General features: G+C 45.9%; 1 protein-coding gene across 1 annotated transcript; it reads left to right on the forward strand.

The window, feature by feature from the left end:
- Positions 1-688: 688 nt before the first annotated feature.
- Positions 689-8,693, forward strand: map2k2a (mitogen-activated protein kinase kinase 2a). Its single transcript, XM_048253093.1, has 11 exons — positions 689-1,406; positions 1,771-1,981; positions 2,081-2,227; positions 2,515-2,592; positions 2,934-2,985; positions 4,879-5,003; positions 5,382-5,595; positions 6,076-6,140; positions 6,321-6,382; positions 6,732-6,777; positions 7,008-8,693. The coding sequence occupies exons 1-11, from the start codon at positions 1,324-1,326 to the stop codon at positions 7,116-7,118; spliced, it is 1,194 nt and encodes a 397-aa protein (XP_048109050.1). The 5' UTR covers positions 689-1,323; the 3' UTR covers positions 7,119-8,693.
- The last annotated feature ends 2,810 nt before the right edge of the window (positions 8,694-11,503 follow it).

The raw sequence follows: 11,503 nt of genomic DNA on the forward strand, positions 1-11,503 counted from the left end.
GAAATGTTACATGTTTCAGTGAAGCCTTTGGCCCAATCAGGCCAAAGTTCTGTCATCACAGAAGCGGTCCCATGTTGGTGCAGGCAGAGGGAAGCACCTGCATGAACTGACTGCCAGCGCCTTACTCCAGCGAGGTCTTAAGGGTCATGTGGCATGTTGACACCCTGGTGACCTCTTGCTGCAGAGTAAGTCGGACAACATTTCTAACCAAGCATTGTAACCAAGCATAACCAAGCCTGCTTGGGTACAGATATGGCAAGATGTGTTCAGAATCATTATAAGTGTTTAGAGCCTCAAATAAAATGACAGGCAAAGTGCAAAGACAGTCAAAGAGCAAGGTGTCTTATGCCCAGTAAAGTAAAGTACTTGAATGATTTTCCTCATTGCAAATTAGGAAATAGATTTCACCTCATCACCTCTGCAATTTATTTTAGTCAGAAAACCTAACGCAAAGTCTGGAAATTTGAGTAAGGAAAAAGTATGGAATGGAAAGTGTGTCACTGTATAAATAGGAACCTTGTATTCAAGTAGGCCTAGGTCCTACAGCAAAAGCCCGTGATGTGGCAAATTTGCTCCACTAGGTGTCACGCGTTCTCACTCAGGTCCGGTGTAGCAGTAATGGCCTGTCGCGATAATTCATGTAAGTCATTTCTGGTATATAAACTTCGTCTCGCGAGATTGAGAAAGCTTCCTTTTTGGTTTGCTGCTGCTTCCTGGACCGGAATCCCCACCGAATATTGTGAAATCCAGAGTGTTAAAACCACGCACCCTTCCCGTTACTTTGGAGAGTCAGCAGTCGTGCCCCTAGACGTGCAAGGGTTCGAGGAAGGTGCCACCAGCAAATAATGCTGCTGTCCATGTCTGCGTGAGAGCTGAGACACCACGTCCACCTTGCGTCGAGCAAAGCACGATTTTCGTTGGGGAGCGAAAGCATATAGACATTTCAGTGATGTATTATGCAAAATTACTATTACATGTGGTACAGTATATTGCTGCTTAATTTTTATACGGACTATCAATTTTAAGGGCTGAATGATTTCATGCTGCCAGTAGGAAGCGCCTAGCTGTAAAGCCACTGGAAACTAGCCTAAAATGATTTCTGGGCATGATCTTTTCGTCCAATTGAACAGCTAGTCAGCTAGCTTAACTACAATACTTAACTATCTCGCAGAGTTGTCAGTGCACATTGTTTTTGTGAAGTGCCAGTGTCACTCCCTGTATCTCGAAGTTATTCCGCTAATTCAGTCGCTTACTGTCAGTTTTTACTGAGTCTGAATATAGATTAGTGTTTACGTGTTAGACCTTCGAGTTAGATTATCAGACATGGCCCCAAAGAAGAGACCTGGCCCCATTGTCATAACACCTGCTGGAGAGGGGCAAGCGGTTTCAACCAATGCAGCAATTGAGTGAGTGAACTGTTTAATTGAATTTGTCTTTGTTATTGTTTTGACTTTTAGGTCTTCCGCTATCGTTAACTTTTATGTAGATTAGGCTATCTGTCAACTGCAGTAACAGAGGTATGGGTGTAATACCTTTTATGGAAATCCTTGTTCTTGTAGAGGGTTCGAACTTAAAATCAATTAAATTCTTGTAACATTTCAATATTGTTACTAAGAAAAAAATCCAGTAGCACTTTATCAAAAAACAGCTTTCCAGGTTTCAAGGTGTGATGCTTTTAATAACTGATGTACTGTGTACCACTTGCAAAATTATGTAAATAGTTTGGATCAAGTTTAACCCTTTTGTTGGCTTTGCCTTTACATCACCTAGGGCCAGTCTAGTAGACCTACCGAAAATGTTAGGGGAACTGGACTTGGATGAGCAGCAGAGGAAACGCTTGGAGGCTTTTCTCACACAGAAAGCAAAGGTGGGCGAACTCAAAGATGATGACTTCCACCTCATCTGCGAGCTCGGTGCCGGCAACGGTGGAGTGGTCCACAAAGTCCGTCACAAACCCTCTGGACTAGTTATGGCAAGGAAGGTAAGTGAAACCATTACAACCTGTTTTTTCTTGCCTTGGTAATGTATGGTTGCTTCCAGTAACCATGTCCTAACGGATGTCATTTCATGTGTGGTAAAGCTTATCCATTTAGAAATCAAGCCAGCGATCAGGAACCAGATCATCAGAGAACTTCAAGTGCTGCACGAATGCAACTCTCCCTACATAGTGGGCTTCTATGGGGCTTTCTACAGCGATGGCGAGATTAGTATCTGTATGGAGCACATGGTGAGAACTAGGAGCTACTGACCACAATGAGTATATCAGATCTGTTCAATTCTTGAAAGGAGCAAGCAGTTTGTTTTTTGCTATGTTAATTCTTACATACAACTCTGAGGAAAAGGGCTTCCTCTTGATAATAAATATGTGTGCTTCATGATGCCCACGCCAAGAACTGCCACTGATTTGGAATATTTGTGAATGAACCATTGATTCCTTGTGCCATTAGCCAGGTGGGCAAGTGATGCCATGTTCTGAATGGTTCTGAGGGCTGTATTTTCATCCATCCTCTGCAGGATGGAGGGTCCCTTGACCAGGTCCTGAAAGAAGCCAAGAGAGTCCCGGAAGAAATACTTGGGAAAGTCAGCATAGCTGTAAGTGTCTCTCTTTCTCTCCCTCCCTCCCTCTCTCTCTCTCTCTCTCTCTCTCTCTCTCTCTCTCTTCTTTCTTGCTTTCTTTCTTGCTTTTTTCTCTCTCTCCCTCACGCTTCTCTCTCTCTTTCTGCTGTATAAGATATTAATACATTTTATACTGAAGTAATGTATACTTTTTCTCTGAAGTAATGTATACTTTTTACTTTAGTGTGGAGTTGAATAGATATAGCAGCAACATTTCATTTTGATGAGTTTTAATGGGTAATATTAGCTTTGTTGGTGTAAAGGAAGCATTCTTAAAATATAACTGTAAACTGCTGTTTTTTTTCTTGTTTTCATAGGTACTTAGAGGACTTGCGTATCTCCGAGAGAAGCATCAAATTATGCATAGAGGTAAGAGTTGGTGATAAACCATAAGGCAGTGAAGAGTTAGCAATGAGAGAAATTGCAATCGTCCTGGATTCCAATTGGGAGAGCAGAACAGAGCAGCCACCAATGTAGTCTTGTGTATCTAAAGACAAATATGTCTGAGGGTGACATCCATGAGTGACATCTTCATCAGATCCTGGTGGGAAAGCTTATAGCATTTATGGTGCTAGACATTTGTAAACCGACCCAAACTAAAAACATGATCCTTTTTTGAAGCAGAGTAGCCTCACATTCCTTTAATTAACCACCAGCCATCTCCATCAGCTCAGCAGTACTGACCTCTCTGTTATGAACATGTTGCTGTGCCTAGTTCTAATTCTTGCTGGAGGAGACCATTTAAAGTTCCTGGTCAAGTGTGCTGTGCATGCTGTAAAAAGCAGGAAGGATTTTGGAGGGATTAATGACGTGTTAAAAGTCCTTTTGCCTCAAAGGCGATCATATATGGCTTTGCAGACTAGTGACAAATATAACAGTAGTCTGTGGTTAAAGAGCTGCACAGCTAGAGATATTTCAGGAGTGGTCTGCACTCGTTAGTTTTAGCCTCCTTATGAACAGTCACTTTCCCATGTCTGACCATATATAATGACTTATTCATTTGCCTTATGCTTTAATCTAAAGCCATTTACGTATTCAATATGCGTATGTGAATTACTACAAGGGCCAGTCGCCCCAGAGCAGCTTGGGATGAAGTGCCTTGTTGCACAACGCTGGCAGCCAGCACTTGAACCCACAACTTGTCTGGCTACTGCATTCTAGCCCAGTTACTTAGCCACTATGATACCACTGCCACGATGAGACCGAGCTCCCAAGCAGTGGTGTTATGCACCTGTATTGTGAGTGAGATCTGGGGGTAGAGTTGGAGATCAGACTAAAGGGGACCAGTGGGGACAGGTGTATTGTGTACTGATGTCACCTGCCGGCATGGGATACACTAGGTTTTCAGCCTTATTGTTAGCGCCCACCCACTCAAACATACGGACAAAGGAGGTTGCAGATTTAATGGTAGATTTGGGACTGTCCTTCTCACAACAATCAGTATACCCCTAGAAGCCGTTGGCCAGTGTGAACTGGTAGGAGAAGAGTAGGAATGGGTGGTGGTGGTGGCCGGTGGGCAGTGAGTGGTGCCCGGTAGGGAGCAGAAGGGCTCGGTGACGGAGCCTATCGTGCCCTGGTGGTGGTGGTGGTGGATGTGGTCGCAGGGCCAGTGACTGAAGAGCTGTCTGGGAGCCCAGGCAGTAATTACAGCCTCTCAGATGTGATTACATGGTGGCCGCGCCCTGCAACCCCCTCCCTGCTTTTCTCCCTGTCTCATGCCATCTCTCTCTCTCTGTCTGTCTCTGTCTCGTTCTCTCTCACTCGCTGTCTCATTCTCTCTTTCTTTCTCTCTCTCTCTCTCTCTCTCTCTCTCTCTCTGTCTTTCTCACATGGACTTGTTTATTTCTGTCCCTTCCCGCTAAAAAAAAAAGGGGGGAAAAGAAAACTTTGGAGGTGAGGCACTCACTGTAAAAGAGTAATGTCAAAACAGAAATTTTGCATTAGGCCCTAAAACATTTTCCTGCCCCACGATTTGAAAAGGCGAGTGGGAGAAAAGAGAGGGTTTCTTTGGTGCTCTCCCAATTCAAACTCGGGAGGTTTGGCAATGCTCAATGTTTGTTAGCGTCTCTAGCGAATTGTGAAACATTTTTAGCGGTAAGGCAGTGGGCCTGAGAGCATGTTGGCGCAGGCCATGGGGATGGGCAGGTGATGCTGGGGGGATTTGTGTGTGTGTGTGTGTGTCGGGGGTGATGAGATGGGAACGCTGGCCGCTCTTTCTCTCTGTGGACATTCACCTGAGGCTCCGATGCTCTCCCCACGCAGACGTCAAACCGTCCAACATCTTGGTGAACTCGCGAGGGGAGATCAAGCTGTGCGACTTTGGCGTGAGCGGCCAGCTCATCGACTCCATGGCCAACTCCTTCGTGGGAACCCGTTCCTACATGTCGGTGAGTCAGCTATCCCCCTCCCCCTTGCATGCACAAACACACATACATACATACACACACACACACACACACACACCCACACACCCACAGAGCCCTGCCAAGAACCTGTGCCCGTGCCCAGGAAACATAGCGCGTGGTACGGACGTGGCCTCTGCCAGCTCTGCGCCCACTCCTCTCCGGCACCTGGAGGGTGTGGCGCTCAGAGCTGACGCTGGCGCTCGTACTGGCTCCAGCCCGGGTTTGGCAGCTCCCCGTCGGGTGCGGGCATGCGTGCGTGTGTGTGTGTGTGCGCGTGTGTGTGTGTGTTTGTGTGTGTGTGCGCGTGCGTGTGTGTGTGTGTTTGTGACGTTGTTGTTGCCGCTTTGTGGTCCTCAACAGCCGGAGAGACTGCAGGGCACGCATTACTCGGTACAGTCGGACGTGTGGAGCATGGGCCTGTCGCTGGTGGAGCTGGCCATCGGCCGCTTCCCCATCCCCCCGCCCGACGCCAAGGAGCTGGAGGCCATCTTCGGGCGGTCCGTGCTGAACGAGGCTGGCGGGGAGGCGCTCAGCACCTCGCCCAGGCCCAAACCCCCTGGACGGCCCGTCAGCGGTGAGTCCACTCCCCAACGTCACCGATGTCTTTAAAGGTTCAGTCAAAAGTGCAGCCAGAGGTTCTGGTGAATTCCACCCCCCAACGTCACCATTGTCTCTGTCGGAAACAGGTTGAACAGGTTGAAGTGGGGATAAGTGATGGATATGTGATTCTAATTCATTGTACTCCCCAACATTGTTGGGTAAGCATACAGCAATGTGGTAATTGGCTGGAACAGTTAATGGTTTGGTCCAAGCCTTTTTGTTTCTTAACCACAGCCCCCGAACTGTGTACATGCATTAGTGTTTGCGAAACGCTGAATTTGAGAAAAGAGTGCATTGGCTTAGAATCACTGAATGCAACATTAACGTGAATCTCACAGCATAAAACATCCTGCATTCACCCATGGCAAGCGACACGGGTAAAATAGAGGGCTTGTGCTGTTCTTTGGGGTGGGGGTGGTACTCCGCTCATACATGTGACCATTTGTTCCCCCAGGACACGGAATGGACAGTCGTCCGGCGATGGCTATATTTGAACTACTGGACTACATTGTCAATGAGGTCAGAAACAAAGTGCTGATGGTGCAGCCCCTTTTTTCTCTTCTGTGCTGATTTTTTTATTTTTTTTTTGTCCTGTCTTCTTTTGCGCAGTCCCCTCTGCGGTCCTCACTTACTCTTTCTCAAGTTGTGTCCCTCTTCCACCACCCCCACCCCCACCCCCATTTGTGTTTCCCGCTACAGCCTCCACCCAAGCTGCCACATGGAGTCTACACCTCCGACTTCCAGGACTTTGTGAATAAATGGTAAGAGTCGAGTGCTCACTCGTTGTGGTGCTATGCAAAACTGCATTTTTCCCTCGTGTGTGTGTGTGTGTGTGTGTTGTGTGTGTGTGTGTTGTGTGTGGTGTGTGTGTGTGTGTGTGCGCACGCGTGTATGTGGTAACAAGTACAGACAAGTAGCGCATCAAGCCAGTGAGATCCGTAACCTCATATGGGTCAGAGCTTTCAGGTCAACTTTTAACTCACTTAAGGGTGTGGCATGTCATATTTAGAGGTCTCAGAGATTTAGGCAATCGTTGCCTGTCAGCTAGCCTGTATTTTTCATGTACTGAGCAGGTTGATGCACATTTTAAAAAAATGTTTGTACTTCTAGCCTCATAAAGAACCCTGCAGACCGGGCCGACCTGAAGATGCTCGTGGTGAGTGGCGATGTCCGTTTTGTGCATCCTAATCCGTTGCTTTTAAGGAGCGTGGCTGGGAATCAGCTCTCTAATGCTTTCTCATTTGCATGTTAATTGTAAGGGTTTAGTCTTAGCCAACCACAACCGTTCAGAGATAACTCTTTTTTTAGGGTTGTGTCGGAATTGAGTGACGTTTTTGAGGTTGATGCGTGTGAGATGATCTTCTGTCTCTGCCTGTCGTTGTTCAGAGTCACACGTTCATCAAGCGCGCCGAGGTGGAGAAGGTGGACTTCGCCGGCTGGCTGTGCAAAACCATGGGCCTCAACCAACCCAGCACTCCGACCCGATGTGCCGAATGACCAAGCCTCTTCTCGTACTCCTGATTGCTTCACACTTCTCCGATCCCTTTGCCTTCTCTGTGCAACACATATACACACACACACACGCACACACACACACACACACTTCTACACTTGTTTGTTGTTTATCATTTAGCTACTCGATCTGCCATCTCTGGAGATGCATTGCGATGAATTAGGTCCATAGCAAACCTTGTGATTCATTTAAGTTGAAAACACCAAATTATCTCCAGTGGGTTTTTTTTCTTTTATCTCTTCCATCTAGGTTTGTACTTTCTTTCTGTTGTCTTATAAAATCCTCAGTGTTTTCATGGTCAGATGTGGGCCGCATTGTTGACAGGCCTCCAGTATGGGTGATGGTGGGTTATTCATATCATGAATGTGAAATAGTCACCAAAACAACGCTGTTTGGCAGCGGCATGTTGCGCTGTGTCATGTAAAAAAGCCACAGTGGAAGATGACCTTATCTTTTCTTTTCTTTTGTCTCACATTTGTTTATTTGTTTCATTGTGTTTCATGTTTTTGGCCTGTTCAATTCAAACCAAAGAAGGTACTTGTCTTGAATGCAGACTGAACACGCCATTATGCGCTGTTATGGTGTTTGATATCATGAATGTAGACTCATGGCTACTGTCGGTTTCCCTGGCGTGCTTGCAGCTCTGTTAGGTAAGCTCGAGGGGTGTGTGGTGATCGATGGGGAGGGTCACACAGTAGCTTTCTTTCTTACCAATATCATGAGATGTAAATGCTTTTAAGTCTTATGTTTTTGACCTTAATCTCACAAAAAAAAAAAAATACTCTTAAAAGTATAAAGCCTGATGAAACCATACTGTACTGTATTTAATTGTGGCATTTTGTGACTGGAGAAACTTGGTATCATGCTTATTAGTCTCTCAAAAAGAGGCCAAAGCATCGGTCACTTCTCTTGAATCTAAGGACGTGGTCAAACATGCTCGTTTCCTTTCCGACTGGCATGGTTAATTGTCTTGCCTCTTTCACTCTTTCAATTCATGGTGGTTTAATTCGGTGTTTACGGAAGATGCCTGAAATCATATTTCTTCTCTTTTGCCTGATTTTCTCTTTTTGTTGTTGTTGTTGTTGGTGTTGGTGTTGTTGTTGTTGTTGTTGTTGTTGTTTTCTGTTGTTTCTTTTCTCTCAACTGTTGGAGTAGAGGTCTGCCAAATGCTTCAGTGCTATACTTTCCGTGACTGGTCTGAGTTTGCACTAAGTGATGAAGACCTTCACTCTACTAAGGGCAGCACTTGTGGTGATGATGATGATGATGATGATGATGATAAAGCTGTCGTTTTTGCCTGCTCTGTGCTCTCTGCTATTCTCCACTATCCTGTACTCTCTTGACGGGAAAAAGTGAGATGAAAGCTTTTCCACACGTTGGTGTGTGAAGCTTACTTAACAGTGCAAAAGTACTGTCTCTGCAGTCTTAAAGAAATCTTTTTTTTTCTCTCTCTCTCTCTGATCTGGTTTAGAGGAAATGAGGAAAGTCATTTTATTGTCACACAAAATATGTTGAATACAGTTCTAATATAAAAATAAAACCTATTTGTGAATGGTTTACTTCGTAGTTGTTTTAATGTACACTGAGCTACATCATATGGATTTGTTATATCATTATGTGAATTAAAATGTGAGGGGCATTTCCTAATTTGGTGGCAGCTATTGCAGGCTTATATAAAAACTACACCACTCTCAGGCTCTTTGTGGGGCATGTGTAATGTATGCAGTGGTCGCACCTAATCTGCTTTTGCTGATATGGCATGGAACATGATTCTTGGCACCATTTCCATATTTTTAGACCCTGTAGACATTGACACATGCATTTACTTTGCTAGACATTTGGTTCCGTCGTAATCCCATGTTACACATGAATAACACCTGACAACTAATAGGACAGGGCCTTGTATGTGACATGTCAGTATGGGGTGTGCAGTATTCATATAAGTAAGATTTCTGTCTTTATTATGGGATTTACCCACTAATGGCAATACCAGAGCGGAAGGGTGTATGGGATAGTACTACAATGGCCTGTTTTAAAATCAAGGACAGTGGGTAATAAACATGGCTTACGTCAGCAAAATTAACCATGACAAAAAAGGGCCAAGGGCAGCAAATTAAAAACGTCATAAAATATGAGGACCTTATTGTTTCTTAATGTGGTGCCATTGAGAAAATAATTTACTTTGTGTACTTTAAGGTAAATGCATGATTGAGATTTGATAATATCAATAAAACAAGAAAGATTGTAGCCATACACATATCTATGGAGCATAGTGTACGCGCAAGTTATGAAATACACACCAGTAACTCTCCACCCTCAGTATGGTTGTCAAAAATAAAAACCAGCCCACACAAAATAGTTTCACAGCTTCTCAGCTGCCTTTTCAGAATATCACCTCATAGTCTGCCGTGATTCATCGTCGTCATCATAAAAAAAGAGGGAGATGCACAGTGGATCTGTCAGTGGTGCTAGTGGAGATTGGATGCCTGGTAAGAAATAGTTAAAGTGGCGAATGCCACGTGGGGCTGTGGTGTGTTACCTCCATGTGTGTCTCCCTCGGATAGCGCCCTCTATGGTCAGTGTGTGTAATGTCCCTGCTCCATACTGTCCCCTAGGTTCCTCTAAAATGCAAAGCCGTGATAATCTCATGGACCTCCTGGAGTTTTTCCCCCCACTAATATGGAGGTGACCTGTCAAATAGTTTTACATAAGTTCCGCTGGCGTCATCTGGGACTTGTTAAAATAATTGAAGTCCAGTACCCTCAGCTGAGATGATGATCAGGTTGGGTTCTTCATACTGAGAGCTTGATGTGCAGAGACTTTCACAGAGCACACACACTCATACTCTTCTAGCTGGTGGTTAGACTGTTGCATGTGTGTGTGTGACATTGCCTGACGCAAAACCCCAAACAAATACTATGTCTTCATAGTTATGAACAGGAATAGTGGACGAAGAAGAGGTTACCAAGGTGTTGCTGACAGCTTGGGGCTGGTTTGGAAAGGGAAGATTAATGTACTAAGAAGTCAGTGCTAAGACTTTAAGGCCCCCTCTTCAGGCGGCGTGCGCTCGAAATGGGTGAAGACAGCAGTGGAAGCGAGGGGGGGTGGGTGGGTGCTGGCAGACCCTGAGTGTCCTGGAATGTGCCAAGGCTTGTTTTTGGGGTGGGACACCATGACCTCAGGCTATGGGATGGGTGGGTGTGCCTCTATTCAGGCACCATGTGAGATACAAGAGCAAGAAAAGACAAGACGGTACAGTTATAATTTAAACACACTTACTCATTTCCTTGGACGCAAACCTGTTTCTGAGGGACGGTCGTATAAAGGGAGCAGATTAAATGTAATCTGTGTTTTGACATATTCTTTATCTGTCAGTGTTGTTGTGTTGTTTTTGTTTTGTTTATGCTTTTGAAATACCCCCTTCTGACTTGAGAATATTCTCTCAGTCCCCAGAGAAGAGGAGCCAAAGAGAGCTCATCAAGGGGGAATGCTGTTTCTTTAAGAGAGAGGGAGAGAGAGAGAGAGAAAGGGAGGGACCTCTTTGCCCTCCAGAAACCAGGAAGGGAATTGAGTTGATCTGCTGCTGCTGCCTGGTTAGCGCATACGGGGCTTTGAAACTGCACGACAGTTGAGGAGAGAGCGAGCGAGCGAGAGAGAGAGAGAGAGAGAGAGAGCTCCAGAGAGGAGGAGAGAGGAGAGGAGGGCAGAGCTATCCCCACAGCAAGCAGCACCACGGCCATCGCAGGTGAGCCCCGGACGCCCCCCGCTTGCCCCCCCACCCCACCCCCCCCAAGCCCAGGCGACTACTGCTCAGGGCCTGCTGACTGGAGAGAGCAGTCACAGGAGAAGAAGAGAAAGGAATGAGGGAGGGGGACAGAGGAGAGAGAGAGAGAGAGAGAGAGTGGTGGAGGTGGGTGTGAGTGGCGTGGGGTGGGGGGTGAGGAGAGAGAGAGCAAAGGGAGGGGGAGAGCTAAACAGTCAGTAGTTGAGCTGGGGCTTCTTCCCCTCAACTTCTCGCTACAAAGCTTTTTTAAAATATACCTGCTGATGTTGCTCTATTTTTTGGAACTTTATTTTGGTCTGTGAGAGGTGTGAACTTTTCGGACGGAGGTGTGTGTGTGCGGAGGGGGGGTCGCTGTGAGAGGAGGTGGATGGTGGGGTTTTGATGTGCGTGTGTGTGTATATGTGGAGGGTGTGTGTGTGGGGGGAGTCGGCTTGAAAGGAACGAGGAACCAAAAATAATTCCATAGGACATGGTACAGTGATAGCTGCTGGGGCTCACTTCTACAGATGCTGTCCTTTCATGCCAAACTAAGTTTGGAGGGAAAGTTGTCATCAAGCCCTTGCCATTCGGCTGATTTGGATTATT

Source organism: Alosa alosa, chromosome 9 (assembly GCF_017589495.1).
Source record: "Alosa alosa isolate M-15738 ecotype Scorff River chromosome 9, AALO_Geno_1.1, whole genome shotgun sequence".
Lineage (NCBI taxonomy): Eukaryota > Metazoa > Chordata > Actinopteri > Clupeiformes > Clupeidae > Alosa > Alosa alosa.

Excerpts from the sequence above, each read along its gene's own strand:
- map2k2a (XM_048253093.1), top strand. The coding sequence starts at position 1,324 with ATGGCCCCAAAGAAGAGACCTGGCCCCATTGTCATAACACCTGCTGGA. Across the intron at positions 2,228-2,514 it reads GTATCTGTATGGAGCACATG|GATGGAGGGTCCCTTGACCA; the intron begins GTGAGAACTAGG and ends CATCCTCTGCAG. Across the intron at positions 5,004-5,381 it reads GAACCCGTTCCTACATGTCG|CCGGAGAGACTGCAGGGCAC; the intron begins GTGAGTCAGCTA and ends GGTCCTCAACAG.